The sequence below is a fragment of the Ursus maritimus genome, unplaced genomic scaffold (assembly GCF_017311325.1).
Source record: "Ursus maritimus isolate PB19 unplaced genomic scaffold, ASM1731132v1 scaffold_20, whole genome shotgun sequence".
Classification (NCBI taxonomy): Eukaryota; Metazoa; Chordata; class Mammalia; order Carnivora; family Ursidae; genus Ursus; species Ursus maritimus.
The window spans coordinates 50,060,737-50,081,454 of record NW_024424453.1 but is presented as its reverse complement, the minus strand read 5'-3'; the positions used below and the strand labels follow the sequence as shown (position 1 = coordinate 50,081,454).

General features: G+C 53.4%; 2 protein-coding genes and 1 non-coding gene across 7 annotated transcripts; 2 read left to right on the top strand and 1 right to left on the bottom strand.

Moving 5' to 3' along the window:
- Positions 1–296: 296 nt before the first annotated feature.
- Positions 297–15,769, bottom strand: CSRNP1 (cysteine and serine rich nuclear protein 1). 5 transcript variants are annotated; one of them, XM_040636942.1, is made up of 5 exons: positions 15,011–15,769; positions 8,038–8,290; positions 5,417–5,676; positions 4,575–4,934; positions 297–4,491 (listed from the first exon to the last, which is right to left on the bottom strand). In XM_040636942.1, exons 2-5 carry the CDS (start codon positions 8,249–8,251, stop codon positions 3,511–3,513), a joined length of 1,815 nt encoding a protein of 604 aa, XP_040492876.1. In that variant the 5' UTR covers positions 8,252–8,290; positions 15,011–15,769; the 3' UTR covers positions 297–3,510. The 5 variants fall into 5 exon arrangements, with proteins under 5 accessions (XP_040492876.1, XP_040492874.1, XP_040492877.1 ...); XM_040636940.1 differs by lacking the exon at positions 15,011–15,769 and adding an exon at positions 14,558–14,713; XM_040636943.1 differs by lacking the exon at positions 15,011–15,769 and adding an exon at positions 14,558–14,713 and having other exon boundaries at positions 4,575–4,913.
- LOC121104334 lies at positions 6,856–6,962 on the top strand. Its single transcript, XR_005836625.1, has one exon. It is a non-coding gene; the product is annotated as a U6 spliceosomal RNA (small nuclear RNA).
- Positions 14,179–15,039, top strand: LOC121104239 (atherin-like). The gene has a single exon (XM_040636605.1). The coding sequence runs from the start codon at positions 14,179–14,181 to the stop codon at positions 15,037–15,039; it is 861 nt and encodes a 286-aa protein (XP_040492539.1).
- Positions 15,770–20,718: the final 4,949 nt, after the last annotated feature.

The following is a 20,718-nucleotide window of genomic DNA, read 5'->3' as shown; positions in this document are numbered from 1 at the left end:
TCACACCTCAGGGGACAAAAGCAGTGGTCTCTATTTAGATGAATTATGTTACTGGTAACTGGCGAGAGGGTGACAGAGGTCACTTTCCTGCAGGTTCCAACACCTCTCTTCTTGTTTTTCCATAATGGCAATAATGGGCCAGTCTGGCCTCAGAGGGAGGAACTCTGAACTGCGAGTCAGGACTGTGAGCTTCCCAAGACCTTTTGCTCTTTGGACCTTAGTGTCCCCCTCAGTGACAGGAAATTAGATTAGATGTGTGTGTTCCCAAACCATGATACAAACCCCTGTCAATGGTATACAGCAAAAATTTTACAGTTTAATAACTATGCGTTTAAATATCATTGTTACATAATAGAGAAAAATAGCATGATGAACTCATGAATTCTTGAGTGCTGTTACTCAGAATGGTTCTAACTTTTAAGCACATCGGGATAAATGATGTAAAGCAAAATACTTAGCATGAGTAGAATGCAGCTACGGCAAAATTTTCAAGAGAAGTTGTCCGGTGACGACAGTTTGGGAACTGAACAGGTAGGGGTCGCTTTTAGAACAGACAGAATTGTCCTTGGTAGTGGCTGGGCCTTGTTTTTATAACATCCTGCTGATCACATGCACGGCCTCTCGATCTAAGTCAAGGATCTGGAATGCTTTCCCCAGGTTACTACCATCCTTCCTATGGGAAACCAGTCTCCTTTATTAGCATCTGCTTTACAATCTGGTTTCTTGGGGCAGGTCGTTGAGAGACAGGTTTGACTGTATGGAGAATGATGCTGTAAAGGATTGTACATTAATCACATTTTTATTGCTGTAAAACCTCAATTGTCTTCATTTATCTAAAGGGAAAAAAAAAAAAAAAAGGCCAGGAAGTGATCCTGTTGCCCTAGACGGGGGAGTGGGCAGGTTCCGTCCAGCCAACGGGCTATGTCCATGGTTTAGAAGCCTGTGGGGGCTTCCAGCCAGGGATCTGGAGGGGCCAGGAGCTGCTGTCCAGACCCCCTGGGTAATCAGAGTAGGGCCTCAGAGCCCTTGAAGAGACCCAGATTTTGAATCATGCATGCTGAAGCAATCTCTACAAGAGAGTTCCCAGGGACCGGCAGCGGGGAGATGGGGAGACAGAACAACGGAATGTACCAGGATCCTCCACCCTGAGAAGCCAAAGGCCTGGCTGGCCCTGGCTAAGCTGGTTACAGGGACAGGCTACCCACCATAGGCCAGGCACTGAGCTATGGATCCTCTCTCTTGGATGGGGCCACATGGCCATGTCCATGCATGTCCAGGGGTAAGAGATACCCAAAGAGTGACAGAACTGCCAAAAAAGAGCGGATAAAACACAGAAATAGAGGCAGAAATATGAAAACAAAATGGCAGTCACAAACATGCACACGAGGCTTGCATTCCCCAAGCACTCTCCTAAGTGCTGTGTATATACGCACTGAATGAGCTTATGAGGCCGATGCTGTTATCCGCACAGTATTGAGAACACCAAGACCAGCGGTGGTAGAGGGGAAGTGATTTGCATGTCACCTTACCAGGTAGAAGAGCTGGGATTTGAACCTGGCACTCTGGGTCCGTGCTCTTACGCAGGAAGCCACAGAGATGAAATTCGTCCAGCACAGACCAAAAGCCAGAGAACTGGAGGCAAGAAAGGAGACCCAGATCCGGTCTCCTTGTTTGGTCCTCCCTTTCAGCAGTTTGCATAAATCATTATTCCTGAGGGGGAGGTCAACCTTGCTCCTCAGGCCCTAGGCTCCCCAGGGCAGGGTGCGACCTGCTCCTTTGGCCTGCAGCTGGGCTGCTGGGGACAGGTCAGACGGGTCTGGCTGGTGCAGAGGGTTGAGGTCCTGCAGCTTCCGGTGCTCAAGTCCCCAGGGGCCTCAGCTGCTCAGCCCCACAGGAGGCCTCTACCAGCCACATCCCACTGCCTGCCCCTGGAGGGGGGGGGACTTTGCCCTCAAGGCCAGGCCCCACCCAGCTCAGTGTGCGGAGTGGAAAACAATGGGAAGCAGCCAGAGCAGATAGCCCTGTCCCAGAAGACTGCCCTGCTGCTGCTCCCTACCACCCCAGGAGACCACTGGAGAGAGATGGGTTCTTGGAAAGGGAAAACTGCTCTACCTGCCTGGCAACCTCCCAGCTGGCTTCCTGTCTCCGAGGTGACAGGCCTGCATGGAAAGAGGCCCACTGTGTTGTGGCCCCCACTCCTACCCCAACACAGCCTCAGTGTCCACACTGCCCTGCAGGGCCCATCTTCCCCTCCCTCCTCACTACCTCCTGAGGGTATTACCCTCCATCTCCCAGTCCCACAAATGCAGACCACAGTTAAAAATAGAGCCTCTTTATTGGTACCTGTAAGCTCAGGTACAAGGTGTTCCCACAAGCACGCAGGCTTGCAAGGCCTCCTGGGCAAGAGGGCAGGCCCAGAGCCTGGGCTTCTTGGCACAGACATAGAGAAAAATGAATAAATTATAGTTCTAACACTCAAGGACGATACAGAAATTAGGATGCAAAATTCAACATCAGCAAACAGGCATAAAAGCCACTGAGGGGCCACCCCTCACCCCAGCCAACTGGCCTTAGGGCATGGGCAGGTGGCCCAGGCTGGCATGCAGTGCCCAGAAAGCCCTGAGATAGTAGTCAGGGGCATGCTGTGGGCCCTGAGGCTAGCCCCTTGCCCTCTCTGGGCTTCCTGCTTCCCTTCTACATTAGTGGACCCAGAATAAAGGCTGTGGCCTTTGGGAAGGAAGATGAGGAGGCAGAGGACAGGAAGCAGAGGGGGCTGTGTGGGGCAGAAGTAGGTTTTGGTCACGGTTGGTCAGCCCAGCCCAGCCCCACCCCCATACCTAGACGCTGTCCCCAGCCACCCGCCCGGAGCCAGGCAGCTGCCACAGCAGACCATGGGGCCCCAGTCCACACCTGGTTTGTACCAAAGCCGAGGCAAGGCAGGGTTGCAGGACTACAAGGCCGAAGGGACTCATAGGGGTCTGTGCCCCACCCCAACCCCAGCACTGCCCACCAGCCAGAGGGGAGGAGCCTACGCCTCCTAGTCTCCAAATAAATTATGGAAATAAATTATAGTCTTCACAGTCCAGAAAATACAGCCACCCATGGGTCTGGGACTCAGGGTGGCAGGAGAAGCCATTAGAAGTGGCTGATTTCAGCCCTGTCTTGTTTGGGCTAAGGAACATCATACAAGACCAAAAAGGGGTCTGCAAAGCTCCAGGGGAGCCATATTTCCTCCTGTTCTTGGCACACACCATGGAAATGGAAGGAGAGACTGTGTGGGCTTTGGAGGGGGGGGTGCCAGGTGGCTGAAAGGGAAAGCCCCCTCCCCGCCCTCTACTCAGCACAGAAAGTTACAAAAATAAATAATCGATCCAGAGTGTTGCACAAAAATCAGGAGTGCCCGCATAGATGAGCCAGCCAATGGGAAACCCTTGACAGACCTCAGGGAGCCCCCAAATTACAACAAAGCAGCAACGGGGCTCTTGCGGCCACAAAAAGGTACCCTAGTCCTCACACAGGCACTGGCTCCACCAGAGGCGCTGGGGCAGCGTCCTCGAACAACTGGCTGTCTATGAAGGGAGCCAGGGCCTCAGCAGCTGAGTCTGGCAGGCCCACGATGGACTCCAAGAAGCAGGCGCCAGCATCGCCCGGTGGAGAAAAGGCAGGCAGGGGGAAGCAAGGGGCCTCGAGGCTGTCTAGGCTGTCAGACACCTTCCGGGAGGTGTAGTGAGGCCCCAGACTATAGTCTGGCAGGGCCTGGAGCAGCTCGAAGGAGTCACAGGAAGACAAGCTGAGGTCCACTGAGTTGCTCTGGCCAGCGTCTGAGCTGGGCAGCACCGAGGTGCCAGGGAGGCTGCCTTCTCCCAACCCTTCAAGGCCACTGTTTAGGAAGAAGCTGGCATCCAGGTTGGCGTTCTCATCCAGAATGCCTGACGTGAGGCTAGAGCTGGAATAGCTGTGGGTCCAGCTGGCCAGGCTACCAGGGTCACCAGTACCAAAGATGTCAGCTGGGTGGAAGCAGCTGAGGTTGTCGAGGTTCCCTACCCCCCCGTCCTCCTCCTCCTCCTCCTCCCCTCCCAGGTCGGAGTCACTGAGACTCAGGACCCGGGCCAGGCTGTCATCATCCATGTCGGGCTGGAAGCCAGGGCCAGGCAGGGCTGGGTGGGCGGTGCTGCTCGGGGCGTCGCTCGTGCCCGAAGCTGTGGAGGAGTCGGTCATGTCACTGCTACAGCTGTTGTCTGCCAGCTCACTGCTCACGGGGGGCTTGGCCAGCGGGAAAGTGGGGACCAGGACCTGATCACCAGGGCTGGTGGGGCCGCTCTGGCCAGGAGCTTCCAGCTCCCCCAGGCTCTCAGCCCCCTGCTCCAGCTGCAGGCGGGTGAGCGTGTGGAGGAAGTGGGTCTGCACGCGGGCCTGATTAAATTCCACGCGGCCCTTGGGGTTCTCGCAGCCCTCCCTGCAGCAGCCGCAGGGGAACGTGGTGTGGTCCATCTGCAGAGAGAGCATAGCATGAGTGAGGGTCCCGTGGAGCCCAGAGCAGTCCCCGAGCTCAGGCTCCCCTTCCCAGCCCATACCTGGCACTTGATGCCTGCCAGACTGCAGCTGCAGGTCTCGGGGTCACAGACCCTATCACAGCGACAGCCACAGTCCTCCCGGGACTGGCGCAGAGCCTGCAGCTCCCGCTTCTCCTCACGATCGATCCTCCGCACACCGGCAGCCCGCAGCAGAGCCCGCCGTCGCCGGGCCGGGTAGGGCTGTAGGAAGGTCATCTCCTCCAACCGGCCGCCTGCCACGGCCACAGCCAAGTCCTCTTCCACAGAGGCATCATCAATGGCGTCCACTGTGAGTGGCGGGCTGGCCTCCGTCTCAGGTAGCCCAGTCTCTGCAAGCTGTACCCATGGGAGAGAGGAGGCCTGTGAGAGACAGACAGGGGTCTTGGCCCCCACAGCCGTCAGCCACTGGGCAAACGCTCCCCACATGCTTACTCTGGGCTGGGCACCACGGATACCACAGTGAACTAAAAGGCCAAGAACACTGCCCTCAGGGCATTTGCAAAGAGACTTCCTGTTCCTGTCATTCCCCAGTTTGTGGACAAGCCCCCCGCCTCCCTCCTCAGCCAGCCCGACACCCCAACCCCCAATGTCACCTCAACTCCCCACCCCCTACCCCGCGGTGAGGACAGACAGCTTCAGGCACCATGTCCCCAGCCCCTACACCAAACACAGGCCCTTCCACACCCCACTCTGTCTGCAGATAATCAGGCAACAGGCTCTGATGGAGCAATACTGGCCCCAGGGGCCTCTTTCCCCAAATACATAATGAGCAAACTGGCCCCCACCCTGGAAGCCCCTCCCCTCAAGGCTAGGACTTCAGGAGCTGGCCAAGGGCACAGGCGATGGAGAGGGGTCTCCCCTACCTTCCACCGCAGCGCCTCCAGCTTCTCCTCCTTCAAGCGTAGGCGCAGCTTCTCACGCCGTGCCCGGGCTTGCTCCTGGGTGAACTCAGCCAGGGAGAAGCGGCGGCAGGCACTGTGGCGAGGGGCCATACCCAAAGTGCAGCCGCCACGGCTGGGCACGCTGGTGAAACCCTGGCACCTCGGAAAGTAGAAGACGGTGATGCCATCGAAGGCGACTCGGCCTGGCCGCTTCCTGGGAGCCCGCTTCAGGATGGACAGGGCTGGAAGGCACGGAGGGAAGGGGCAGGGCATTAGTTCTCTGTGAGGGACCGCAGACCTCCCGGAAGATGCTGCTGAACGGCCTCTCCTCACATGTCCCGCTCTGACCTCCCACTCCGAGAGAAAAAGAAATGCATCTGAATTTAGGAGCCAGCCTCGCTGGGATCAGGGCTGGTAAAATCGAATGCCACTCCTAGGTCAACATGGGCTTCCTGTTACTTACCAGTCCAAATGAGAGCACTTGTGAGATTAAGCAGCTTTCCCATCTTTATTAGCCATTTGTAGGTTCCTCATGCAGTTTTCTATAGTTTTTTATTATTATTATTATTGATTTGTAGGGCCGCTTTACATGTGACATTGAAGACACTGATCATCTGTCTAACCCATCTGGGCAAATATTTTAGTCTTTTATTTTTGTTCAAGGGATTTTACAAAGTAACTTCTAAGGCCATGTAATTAAAAATATACTGATCTTTTCCTTTACAGCTTCTTGCATTTTGCAGGCTTAGAAAGGCTGTTATTTGGGATTGCCTTTCTAAGTTATGGATTGTTTATTGGTTAGTAAGCTATGTATTTGGTATATTCTATACAAATACTGGTACACTACTGTGTTTAATTAAACTGTAAGTAGTTACCTTAAAACAGTTGAATACTGGCAACTGCATGTATTTTAACTTAATAGATTATTTTGCCTGTCCCAATCCAATACACAGAATTCTTATTCTCTCTGCAAACTGAACTGGGTAGCCCTTACTGAACAATGTTAACTACTAGTGGTGACAGACAGCATCCTCATCTTGTTCCTTAGTGGGATGGCTTCCAAGATTTCCTCATGAATTGGAATGCCAGCTTTTGGGTTGAGACAGTATTTTTAATCACTTAAGGTAGGATCCACTTATTCCTGTTTTACCAAGGGTCTTATCTAGAAGGAACACGACATTTTATCCAATGTTTTTCAGCATCCACAGTGGCTCTCATGGTTTTCCTCCTCGGACATAGTCACTGGGTAAACTCTAAGACTGGATTTTATAAATATTAAACCATATTGCCAGACTAAACCCACAGTTTAGTCAACATACTGTTAGGCTCTACATGCTAAAAATCATCCTCTATCTGTAATACAGAGTTATGGATGTTAGGGCACAAAGACACCGTATCTGGGGTATTAAAATGTCATGGCAGTGCTCGCTTCGGCAGCACATATACTAAAATTGGAACGATACAGAGAAGATTAGCATGGCCCCTGCGCAAGGATGACACGCAAATTCGTGAAGCGTTCCATATTTTTAAGTTGTGGTCCATATATACAATGGAATATTACTCAGCTATCAGAAAGAACGAGTTCTCAACATTTGCTACAACATGGACGGCACTGGAGGAGATAATGCTAAGTGAAATAAGTCAAGCAGAGAAAGACAACTATCATATGATTTCTCTCATCTATGGAACATAAGAACTAGGATGATCGGTAGGGGAAGAAAGGGATAAAGAAAGGGGGGGTAATCAGAAGGGGGAATGAAACATGAGAGACTATGGACTATGAGAAACAAACTGAGGACTTCAGAGGGGAGGGGGGTGGGGGAATGGGATAGACCGGTGATGGGTAGTAAGGAGGGCACGTATTGCATGGTGCACTGGGTGTTATACACAACTAATGAATCATCGAGCCTTTCATCGGAAACCGGGGATGTACTGTATGGTGACTAACATAATATAATAAAAAATCATTTAAAAAAAAAAATAAAATAAAATAAAATGTCATGGCAGGGTTAAATAGGAAAAAAATATCTAAAAAGGCTCCTTGGGGGTGGGGGGCAGCAATAATGGAAAATAAAGTCGAGGAATAGTGCTTAAGGGCTGTCTTTGTCATTTTGAAATCAGAATGACACCAGCTTGAAAAATAACTGCAGACGAAACCTTTCCACTATGTTCAGGCAAAGCCAAGCGGCACTTTGACAGGAGAGGGACCGGCCTGACAGGCCCCGCAGTACACAAGTGTGGGGCGTGGGACTCCAGTGGTTCAGTTGGTAGGACAGGGTGTACAAGCTGCAGAAACGAAACTGGATCATAAGGGAGGAGTTGGAGCCAGAGGGCCCCAGGGCTACTCTGTGGAGCTCCGTCCTGACCTGCAGGACTTCTAAGCAGGGAGTCCTGAGGTCGAAGGTGAATCTAGCTGGGCCCAAGTGCCTCTGGACAGTGGGCATTCCCGAGTGACCACTCTATTACAGGAAGTGGCCAAGGTGGGGAGCCAAAGCCGCGAGGACACGACCTCCAGAGGCCAGAACAGCTTTGTCAGGGGCCTCCCAATTTCATCTTCAGGAAGGAAGAAGGGGTGTGGTGGTTCCTAGGGGAGGGGGACTCACGGGTGAAACTCCGGCGGCCACAGAAGTCCCGGTCAGGCAAGGGCAACTGATCCCAGGGGCCCTCCTCATCTGAGTCCCAGGCTGGGGAGACTGAAGAGCTTGGAGAGCAGGAGCGAGAACGACGGCCAGAGGAGGACAACGAGGAGGAAGATGAGCACAGTGAGGAAGAGTCCTCATCCAGCTGGTCAAACTTCCTCTTCAGTGGCCCAGTCATGGTGGGGCAGGGGTACTCTGGGGTCTGGGCACAGACAACCTGGAATGGAAAGGAGAAAGCTCTCAGTGGCAGGCCTGAGGGCAGGCGGCAGCAGCTCAGCCACGATCAACTCTCCCCAAACCCTCCAGGGTGTCCCAGGCCCCCCCCCCCACCGGCTCTGCGTTCAGGGGGCACGGCTCCAGGAGGCTTCTTTCCACAAGCAGAGCGCTGCGGTCCAAACCCTCATCCTGGCACTTGTAGACTCCCACCCCCTCTGCCCAAAAGCCTTCCCAGGACACCACCAGAAACCTTCCCCACTACCTCCTACAATCCACCTACACACATGCATACACCAGACCAACAGATGGACCAACAGACCTCAGCCCGGCCTCGCTCATTCCCCGACAGGAATCCTGGGGGCTGACTCACTGGCTGGGTGATTCACACGGCTTGCATCTGTGTGCCTTTGTGTGTGTGAGGCCGTCTGCCACAGCCTGCACAGCCCTGTACAGTGGCTCTGCTCCCTCCTCCTCCACCACCAACCCCCAGCACACCCACAGACACACCATCCCGTGTGCACGCGCGCGTGCGCGCACACACACACACACACACACACACTCCCGCCCTTTCTCTCCTTCTCTCCCTCTCTCTCTGGGGCCAGGTTGACCAGGGCACTCCGGGAAACAGGCTGGCTTTGACACTGGCCCTGATTCCCAGACACAGGACTTTCCGGAGCCCCTCCTCTCCTCAGACAGAGCCACTCAGATTTTCCCTCAGAAACCCCCGCCCCACAGAAGTCCCCTGCCTCCAGGCCTGGCTGTACTTCGTGTCTCTCTAACAACTCCTGCTTGATCTTAAAAATGCATCTACATCTTGCCTCTACTCCAATCAATACCTAACCCTGTTTGTTTCAATTAACTTCCTATGGAAATTTTTTTTTCCCTCTTACACACACACACACACATACACACACACAAACACACAACTCCTCCTCCTCTTAGTGAAACTGACCGGTCAAGATGATGTCCCACTCTCTGTTTGTAGCTTGGTGACTTGCGGGCACCTCAGGACACACAGCTTACTGTGTCCCCCCTTCGAGGGTCTCAGCCTTCAGAGGGGGTGCAACTGGAGCCTCCCACAGCCTGGCTGGCTTTGGCTTCAGGAAGTGGAGTTGGGGTTCCCACCCCTACATACCTCCACTATCCCTGGGAATCCCCAAAGGACTCAGTTCTAAGAACTGAGCTACCTTGTCTCTCTGTGTCCTACAGGGCTCAGGCCTAGGCCCCAGGAGGTCACCAGGAGGAAGGGGAAACGGTGCAGAGGCCCTAGTGCTGGGGAGCCCCTCCCCCACTGCCATCACAGGAAATGAGAACAGGAAAAACCAACCAGAAGGCTGGCCATCTCCTCTACTCAGGTGTCCTTTCTAAACACCCTCGTCCCCCTCTGCCAACCCTACCACAAAGTCTCTGGATCCTAGACCTAGAGGGTGCACAGTCAGTGGACTTACTGGATAAAATTCGTCCCAGGCATAGCCTCTCCCCACAGGCAAGAGAGAATCAAGAGAAACTCCCCTCCTTGCTAACCCTTCACACTGGGCCAGGGGAAGAGAACACACAGGTGCTTCCGGGGACTACTCAGCGGGTAGTTTCTCAGGCTTGGCACCCGCACCCCCCCCCCAAACCACAAACAAAAACAACCCAGCTCCCAGCTGACCTGCAGGCTCTCCCAGGAGATGGGGGAACTTATGACCCAGGGCAAGGCACACACACACACATATACACACGTGCAGACCACAGAGACACACACAACACATGTGAGCAAACCACACCCACATACCCTGTTCCTACCAGACCCGCTGGGAGACCCTATCCTTTCCCAAACTCCAGATGCTGTCGACAGGGTGCTGAATGCCTAATCACACACCCATGCCCAAGGCCCACCCCTGCCAAAACCAAATGCCCACTTTGTATCTCTGCCTGGCCGTCCCTTAGAAACAAAATTCCATAGGCCCCAAATCGAACCCCTTGTCTCTGTTCCCCACCCCCCGTGCCATCTGTTCCTCTTCCTGTGTTCCCTATCTTAGTAACGGCACTGCCACCCACCCAGTTACTCAAGCCAGAAACCTGCAGCCATCCTCAACTCCTTCCTCCCTCTCCCTCCAGCCACATCCAAGCAGCCAGTCCTGCAAGTACACACTAGCCCACTTAATGCACACAAGGCTAGGCAGAGAGACAGCGGGGATTGGGGAGGCCATCAGCATAGTGTTAGGAACTTTGGCTCCAGAACCAGACTGCCTGCACTGGAACCCTGGCTTGGCTATTACCCGGCTGCGCGACCCTGGTCAAGGTCCTTAAGCTCTGTGTCTCCAATTCCTTGCCTTAAAATCTCACAGGGTTGGGAGGTTTACATGAATCAATACATGTCAAGTTCTTAGAACAGTGGTAAGTGCTGAGTGAACATGTCATTCTACACTGTGAGAAAAAGGCGCTCCTGGATACAACATGTGAATCTCAATGGTGTCATGTGGAATGAAAGAAGCCAGACACAAGAATACATGTGAATGAAGTTCAAGGAAAGGCAAACCCAATCAGTGATGATAGAAGTCAGAATGGGAGGGGAGGGTGTTTGATACGCAGGGGGGCCAATCATGGGGGGGAACTTCTGGGCGGGTGGGTTTCTCAAAATGTTCTGTGCTGATCTGGCTGGTGGTTCCATGAATGTCTAAAACTAAAAATTCATCTAGCTGTACACATAAGATTCATATGCTTTATTTATTTCATGTATGTCTCCTGTTTTATTATGTCTCTGTCCCCACTGCTACTGTCCATGTCCCCTGCCTCTGCTCCTGCCATCCCCCAGCAGCCAGAGTGATCTTCCTTAAGATCTCTGCCTGCCACCCTATGCTTAGGAAAGCCGGCCCTTAGGATCAAGCCTAGAATTCCAAGGGGCTGAAGCAGGCCTGGCTGTGGCCTTTCCCCCTCCCCTCACTATATTCCAGCTGAACTTGCAGTTCTCCTAATTGCCATGACCTGCCCGCCTCCTGGCCTTTGCACAAGCTGGAACCCAGCCTACTCTCCTTTAATAGTCATTTCCAAGAGGGCCTCCCTGAAACCCCCACTCCTCACTCCTTACTACATGCCTCTCTGGGCTCCCACCGGCCCTGGGATTCCCCTACCCCTGCCCTTCTCTCGAAGTCTTGCTCCGGCCTCACTGCTGCTCCCTCCCACCAGGCTAAGGGCCTCTCTGCCTGGGCTTCCCTGTACCCATGCCTAGAACAGTCTGGCACAGATAAGGCACCTAAAGACCAGCAGAGGTGGGCCTCAGTGCGATTTCCTGACCCTGTCACAGTTCGTTTGGGGGTGGGGCATGCCCACCCCCCAGCCTGCCTGCACTGGAGCCACAGGAGGGGATGGCTCTGAGGGTAGGAAGTTCAGGCTGCAGTCAGGTGCCAACACAGGCATCTCAGGAGGCTCCCTGTTCCCCAGAAGTAAACACACAGAGATCAAGGAAGCAGATTTAAGCCAGACACCCTGGCTCTGCCTCAGGCCTCTCTACAGAATGGGAATTCAAGGTGAAGGTGTTAGAAGCTTCCAGGCTGCAGACAGGAAAACAGGGACACAGGGACGGTCCAGCCATGCCGCAGATTCTAGTGATGAACCTCTACCAGGATCTGCAGACCTAGGGTCTAAGGAGAACTGATCTCTGCCCTGACACTCCTCTGGGTCGGAGGGAAAAGGAGCAGCCCTTGGGTCTTGCGCTTCCCTGTCCCACCTGGGAATCCAGAGGCCGAGAGAGAGGCAGAGGCAGGAGATGAGAAAAAGATACAGAGACAAGGACAGGCCAAATCAGAAAAAGGAATGAAAGATAGTGAAAGAGTCCAAGAAAAGTGTCAGACAGTGAGTCAGAGGAGGGGGGAGGGGCCTTCAGCAGCTACCCAGGAATCAAGATCCCAACCATGGCTCTGTTCCCAGGGTGAACACGGCCCCCTCCTAGGGTCCTGGAGGAAGGAAGAGCAATTCCCAGGAGCTGGCTCAGACAGAAATACCACACCCCTGAGGAGCCCCAGAGACAGGCCCTGAATCAGACAGAGCCAGGCTTCTTCCTGGATCTGCCTGGGCCCTGAGAATCAGGCCACCCTCCTGTCACCACAGACAGGAGTTGACAGCTCAGGAAGAAGGGGTGACACTTCCCCACTCTACTACTCACAACTATCTACACACTCAGGCCGCACTGTGAATCCCAGGAAGGCTACCTCACCCCAGGCACCAGGCAAACAAAGGCTCTTTGGGGGCCGGGAGGATATCTCAGGGCCTCTGGGAAGCCACATCAACTCCGCTGTGCAGCTCAGCAGTCCCAATGTCCCAGTCCCCCGACCAGAGCTGATATTGGGGAGAGGGCGCCTTCAGCTGCCTCCATCCTCCTCTGGGAATCTGAAGAATGTCTTTTAACCTCAGATCTCCAGGCCTTGGTCAGGCCAGCTCCCCCCAACACCTGGGGTCACATGACCCCAGACCCTCAGGAACTACTTCCTAGGACAAAGAAAAGACACCCCTGAGTACCTCTGGCCCCCACTGGGATTGGCTAGAAAAACCACCTGGGCAGCACAGAGAGGGCAGACAGGAAGCCTTAGCACACCCCATCCCCCCATCCCTCTGAAAGTGATCCTGGGGGAGGGCACAGTTCCTCAGCCTTGGCCTCCAAGGCCTGGCACTGGGTAGGTGCCAAATGTTTGCTGGCTACAGGAGGCCAACTGCTCCTGCAGAAGGGAAATTGCACCTGACAGCAACTGCTTCCTCCACCTAAGCAAGGCCTCCTTCATTCTCATTCATTCATTCATTCATTCATGCATTCAACAAATATTGAGCTCCTATGGCATGCCTAACACTGTATCAGGCACTTGGGCAGACAGGGAGCAAGACCCACACTAGGACTGCACTCTTACAGCTTTTAAATTTAGTGGCAAGGAGTATGTAGTTACAAAACCATGGTAACTCAGAGGGGTGGAACAGGAGGGGGAAAGCTGAGGGTAAAAACAGTCTCTAGGAGGAGAGGAGGCAGAAAGTTCCAGAGGGGGGCACAACATGTAAGAGAGAGCCAGAATGGTGAGGGGGAGGGGCGTCCTGGGACAGGTTTTGAGAACCAGGGCTGACAGGGCAGGCTTTAGCTTGAGGGCACTGGAAGCCACAGAAGGGTTTAAGTAGGGAGTGACAATACCAGATTTGCATTTTAAAAAGATGGCTCAGTCCCCGACCAGAGGGGGGTGTGACTAGTTGGCCCCGTGCCAGGGCTAGGTGAGCAATGACAGCACAGGGAGGGTAAAGGAGAAAGGGGAATAGACTTGGTAACCTCCGGATGTGGAAATGGAAGAGGGCAGTGATGTCAAGGATTTGGGGACGAGAGGAGGAGGTCTGCTCCAGAGGGCTGTGAGACATCTGAGTGGAGGCGTGGGGTGGGCAGTGGAGCGGGGAGGGCTCCTCGAGTGTCAGGAGTGTAGGCTATGTGTGTGACTGCCTGAGAGCCAGAGTGACTAAGTGTGTGACGGCTGCTGTGGTGGGGACATCCAAGGGTGCGTGCCTGTGGAAGGGCCCCCGGGGAGGGGAAACTGAGGACCGGGAGGAAGTACGTGCTGGGGAGGGGAGAAGTGCGTGGGAGAGAGCCTACGTGTGCCCGCGGGTGTCCGGTGGGGCTGCGCCCGTGACTCACAGCGGTGGCCTCTGCGTGTGACGGTGACTGACAAACAGGTGAGCATACGACACAATCCCTCCTCCTTCCCTCCCTCCTACCGGGGTCCGTGACTCACGGAGCCTCACTCCTCCTCGCTCTTCCCTCCACTCCCTCTCTGACCCCCGCCGGCCGGGGGCGCCAGGCACGCGCCGCAATCCCGGCGCCCGCCCCCGGTGGGGGGGGGAGCCCGAGGAGGAAGGCGACAAATGTCACCTGCTCCGGCCATGCGAGGAACTTCTGAAAAGTTCTCAGGCAACTGGGTCAAAAGGAAACTCTCCCGTGGACGCGCGCGCCCCGTCACCCCGCCACCCGCGCCAACCTCCACTCGGCCGCCACCCGCGCCAGGCTCGGGGCGCCGCGACTTCTCGGGGTACCGGCGGCGGCGCGGGGGAGGGGAGCGGAAAACCTGCCACTCTCGCCTCTCCGCCTCCCCTCCCCGGACGCCGGCCCGGCGCGCAGCCTGGAGCCAAGCCGTCCCCGCCCCGGCGCCCGCTCAGGCCGGCGGGAGGCAAGTGGCAGGGACCCGAGGGGCACAGCCCCCCGCGCGGGACGCCCCCTCCCCAAGGTCCCGGCCCGCCGGGCCCGCAGCCCCTCGGCGCTCACCTGCGATCCGGGAGCTCGCCCAGGACACCAACGCGACCCGCGTCCCGGCCGGGGACGGCCCCGCGCTGCTACCCCGTGTGCGCTCGGCCGGGCAGCAGTCGGCCCAGCCGCCCCTAGTTCTGAGCGTCCGGCAGCGGCGGCGGCGGCGGGAGACTGGCTGCGCCCGGCCCCGCCCGCCGCTCCGCCCTCCTCGTCAGTGGAAAACTCCGGGGCTCGCTGCGCTGACGCACGCCCGGCCTCCCGCCAGGCCGCCCGGCAGCCCCGCCCCGGAGGCGTCGCCTCCCCCCGCCCGGAGCCCGGCGCAGCGGCCGCGGGGCCTCCCTGCGGACTCTGACCCGGCGCGGGCGCCGCGACCGCCCTGCGCCCTCGGTTGCCCTAGTCCGTCCCCCTCCCGCAGTTTCTTGAAGTTGCCGACGCTCCCAGCCGGCATAGCAGGGTCGCAAAGATCCCTACCTCGCCAGACGGCCCCCGTTCGCGGATAGGTAGACTGAGGCCCGGAGCAGCGCGGAGTGTCCGGAAGGCCACCGCGACAGTGGCAGAGCCGAGGACTCCTCCAGGCTTTCACCCCCACCCTGCCCGAGGCAGTTGCTATCATCCAATCTAAACGTCCTTCCTCTGTGCCCTCCTTACCACCCACCCCCAGATCCGCCTGAAAAGTAAACTGTGACCGGAGAGGAACCTGGGCAGGGAGCAAGGGGGAAGCAGGGGGAGGGGGGGAGGTCATCTGTGGGCCTGACCTTCACCTCTGCCCACGGGCCAGAGACCCTGCAGAAGCGCTGAGCCGGGGGTTCCTGGAAACAGCATCCCCCTCCCCATCCCTCCTTAAAAAAAAAAAAAAAAAAAGGTTCCTTCCGAGCCAGACCCCGGCCACTTAAAATGGCCCACTGCCTTCTCTGCTCCCGCCAAGGCCTTTCCTGACTAGTGCCCAACTCTCCCTGTATTACTGCACAAGGGAAAGTGTGTGCATGCCCCGGCAGCGAGCCCTGGCCAGATGACCATCCTCTGCCCTTCTTCCTAACCTCAGATCAGACCTTACCCACCACGCGTGTACCTTGAGCGTTTCTACCTTCACACCTTTGCTACACAGCGTTCCTCTCGCCTGGAATGCCTGCCTGCCTTCTCGCTGCTTACCAGAATCTCATCGCCTTTAAGGTCTCAGCTTGCACTGCCTCCTCCAGGGAGCCTTCGTGGGAGCTTGACCCTCCCCCTCCCAGTCCTGCTCCCGCTGCATTCTGGGTTTTTCTCTGACTGTCCTAGATGAATGCTGTCACTGCCTAGCCCAACCCTCAGGATTCCTTTCTACCTTCCTCCAGGTGGGGGGTGGGGGTGATCTCTCCTGCATGGATGGCTCTGGGGTGGTGATGATGGTGAGGGCCCTCTTGAGCCACAGGTGCTTATGTAGAGCGTGCCGGAAAGGTCTGCCTGCCCCTTTACCTTTCCAGGGAAGAAAAATAGGAGGAAAGCAGGTTGGAGGAAGCTACAGCTCTTGTCCTTGTATGTATTGAGTGTGTGTGCCTGGGGGACCTGTAGGGGCAGGTGTCTGGACAGCTGGAGCAAAGCTTCCGGTGACTTCCCAGTGTCCTCAAGATGAAGCCTCAACTCTGTAGGGCCTACAAAGCCCAAATAATCTGGCCCTTGCCCACCTTTGCAGCCTTACCTCTCTCTCGTTGTGCTCCCATCCCCCACTCCCCTGCTCCTCCATTTCCGTGTCCATAATAGGTATACAGGTCTTTTTACCTATACACTATACATGTAATATTGGCACAGCTGCATGTAGTTTAATTTACATGTGAGGTATTCTGTTCTTAATCTCATTAAGTTTCTTCCAGCCTTCTCTCTGCACTCCCACCCACACCTCTTGATAACCACTCCGGTCCTGTTCACCAACGACCAGTTTTTTTTTTTTTTTTAAAGATTTTATTTATTTATTTGACAGAGAGAGACAGCCAGCGAGAGAGGGAACACAAGCAGAGGGAGTGGGAGAGGAAGAAGCAGGCTCCCAGCAGAGGAGCCTGATGTGGGACTCGATCCCGGAACGCCAGGATCACGCCCTGAGCCAAAGGCAGACGCTTAACCGCTGTGCCACCCAGGCGCCCCTCACCAACGACCAGTTTTTGGGTTGCATCCTCCTCATCCTGATTCAGACTTCCCAAGATGCTCATGTCCAGCCTGCACCTACCTTGCACTCAGTTGTGTGGTTTCCGTGTGCATTTCCTGGTGTTGTCTGGGAGTAGTGGGAGGGCAGGGGCTGTGTCTGACTCTCCTCCATGCTCAATCAGAACCTGTTGAATACATTAAGTATACCCAGTAAATGTGTACAGGGAACTGGGGCTCTAGGAGTATGCAGGGCTGGAAGTGGAGATTGAAGGGTCATCAGCATACAACGGTCCATCGAGGCCATGGGTGTGGCTAAGACAGCTCAAGAGGGAGTTTAAAGGCTCCGGAGCTGGGTGTCAGTTGTTAGAGGTGACTCAGCCCTCAGGGCTATGATGGCAGGTGGCCACCCACCCACCACCACCCCCTCGGACATTCAGCCCTGTCCTCCCTGTGGCTGCTGGTTGCAGACCTTTTTGGTTCCAAGGAATTCTTTCTTCCACTGCCGCCTCCTTCCTGCCTCAAACCTTCTGGTCAGGTCCCCAGGAGAAAGGGAGTTTCTATGACCTACAGTGGAGTGGAGTTCTAGTTGTCTCCTTCCCTCTCTCTCTCTCTCTGGACTTCAGTCTTCCAATTTGTAAAACAGAGGCATTGGACCAGAGAACCCCACCAGCTTCAACATTCCTTGAGTTTCTTTCTAGAAGACAATGCCTGCTGATCATCTGGGCAGAGTTGAGCACTAGAGTTTGGGGGTGTCTCAGGCTGCCTACGTTTGCATCCTGCTGGGCAGTGTACTGGGGAAACTAGACGGGACAGAGACCAGTGCAGGGAGTTGGCAAGGGCTGCAGTGGGGGCTTAGAGCAGAGAGCCCAATGGGTGACGGGTTTGGGGGGCAGTAAAGGAAGGAGAGAATAAGAGAAAATATAGGAGAATAAAAATAATCAAATAAGTGATGTGTTTTCTCCAGTGAAGTGTCTCCCTGTCCTGGGATGGGCTCACCAGATGTTCCCCAGATGTTGTTGGTGATGGGAAACATCTCCCTCTGGGATCCCAACTCTTCCTGTTCATGGGGAAATGAAGGGTCTGTTCCAAGGCAAGGAGGGTGGGGTCTGGAGCAGCATCCATCTGTGACTATGGCACATACATAGGCAGAAACACACCCACACATCCTCAGGGAATTTCTGAATACTTACAAGAGTCCAGAAAATTTCTCAAACATTCAACATCCCTGGACCACCCATTTTAGGTAAATAAAACAATTATTACGAGTTTTAAATAAATATTTTTCAAACTTAAAAAGGAATGATCCCATCTGAAAAACTAAAGTTAAAAAGAGTAATGCCAAATATGGGAAATTGAGAATTAACCAGATCTATCATGCATTTTTGGTGGGTGAATTGATGCAATCACTTTGAAAATAATGTGGCAGTACCTAGTAAGGCTGAACATGGGTAGGCTCTGTGATCATCTAGTTCTATTTCTCAGTGTATTCCCAAGAGGGAAACAATGCTTATGTCCACCAAAAGACACTTACAAAAATTGTAGAGCAGCTTTATTCATGACAACCTAGAATGGAAAACAACCCAGATGTCCAATGGATAAATGGAAACAAACTGTGATTTATCTTGCAATGGAATATTACACAGCAAAGAAAAAGAACAAATGCTCAACCCATGCCAGGACAGGGTGAATCTTTAAAACATATTGACTAGGGGCACCTGGGTTGCTCAGTTGCTTAAGCATCTGCCTTCCACTCAAGTCCTGATCCCAGGGTCCTGGGATCAAGCCCCACATTGGGCTCCCTGCTTGGCGGGAAGTCTGCTTCTCCCTCTGCCCTTTCCCCTACTCGTGCACGTGCTCTCTCTCTCTCTCTCTCGTCCACTCTCTTCCTTTTAAATAAATAAAATCTTAAAAAAATAAAATGTTATATTGACTAAAAGAAGGCAAGCACAAAAGAGCTATAACTATAATTCCATTTATATGAAGGTTAAACAGTGGAACTAGATAGATAACATTACCTTTGGGGGTACTGATGGGGAAGAACCATAACAGAGCCTTCTGGGATCATGGAGATGGTCTGTATCTTGATCTAGGCAGGGGTTGGACAGGTACATACATATGTAAAAATTCAAGTTCTCGGCTTCAGTTTTGTTCAGGTTCTGTATGTAAGTTTCGCCTTACTAAAAGGAGCAGGGAGAGAGGGCGGGGCATTCCAAGTGCGTGATTGGGACAGGGATGCCCTTTGTCTCAGCCTTCCACCAGGAAGTCAGTCTACTTACAGACCAGTGAGGGATACCCAGGACTCACAGGTCAGATTCAACTGTTTAGATTTTTTTTTTTAAGATGTTATTTATTTATTTGACAGAGAGAGAGACAGCCAGCGAGAGACGGAACACAAGCAGGGAGAGTGGGAGAGGAAGAAGCAGGCTCATAGCGGAGGAGCCTGATGTGGGGCTCGATCCCATAATGCCGGGATCACGCCCTGAGCCGAAGGCAGACACTCAACCGCTGTGCCACCCAGGCGCCCCAACTGTTTAGATTTCTGAGATGGGTAAGAATTTTATTCCGCCGTGATTCTTCAGTGCAAGGAGCTTCATGTCATTTAGCACCTACGAGTTTTACAGTTTTTGCTCTCGTGTTCAGGTCTTTGATCTGTTTAGAGTTAGTTTTGTCCATGCTGTAAGGCCAGAGTCTACTTCACCCTTTTGCATGTGAATATCCAGTTTTCCCAGCACCATATATTAAAAAGATATTATTTTTCAACATTGAATGAAAGCAGCTGAGTCCGCCGGAGAAATTTTACCTCCCTCAGCTGCGATACTCTCCAGTATGCCACCCCAATCCCACAACCTCCAAGACTTGTCTGAGGAATGGGGGTGCCATTCCCTGTCCCAGATAGCCTGGGTCTCTGATTTTCAGTCCATGTTGTCTGCTCATGGCTAATATTCTCCTTACAAGCAACTTCAGCATCACCGGAGAACTTGTTAGAAATGCAGATTCTTGGGTTCTCCCCAGACCCACTAAGTCAGGAACTCTGGTACTGGGGCCTGGCAACCTGTCTTCCAAAGGCCCTCCTGTCAATTCGGATGCACGAAGGGGCTTGGGCCCCTCTGAGCTAAAGCCTTGGGAAGCAAAACCCAAGAAAGGGGACTCTTTTCAAGTACAGGTCTTGAACACTCTTGTTTGTCCAAACTGGAAGACTTTTGAATGGAGATCTGTGGATTAAAAATCTGAGCAGTGAGCTCTGGGTCAAAGGATTTTGACAGATATTGCCAAATCATCCTCCCTAAAAGTTGCCCCAATTTCACTCTCCAGGGTATCTGAGCGAGCCTATTTCCCAACACTCTCCCTGGCACTGGATGTGATCAAACATACTGATCTCTGCCAGTCTGGTAGGAGAAACAAAGAAGACGCCTTAGTGTTTTCCTTGGCATTTCTCTATGTATGAGTGAAGTTGTTTTTTAAGCCACCTGCATTTCTCTCTAAACTGCTGGTTTATATTCTTTACATATTTCATATAGGGTTAAATCTTTGAGGACTAAGGAGATGAACCCTCTGTCTGTCATTCATGATGCAGTCATTCCTGCTTTGTTTTCTAGCTTCGTTTATAGTATATTTTACATGGTATATTTTACACAGAAGTTTTAAATTTTTATATAATCAAATTTCTTAAGTATTTAGGGATCCTGGGTTTTATGTGCTCTATTCCCTATCATAATATTGTAAATTCACCTATTCTTTTAATATGTAAATCCTTATCCATTTGGAATTTATTTTGACTTAAGGAATGGAATAGTGTGCCCATTTTATTTTTCCCCCAAATAATTAGTTAATTTTTCAGCTACTTTTTCTTCTAATTTAAATGTTACCTTAAATGGATAAAATATCTGGTTTTCTATTCTGGTCCACTGGGTTGTCTATTTCATCTCTGGGTACCAAATTGCTTTACAAATTGTAATTTCATAATGTGTTTTATCATCTGATAGGTCTAGTCCCACCGTATTACTTTTCTTTTCCAGGACATTTCTGGCTCATATTTATTTGCCTTTTTGAGCTTCATGCCATTT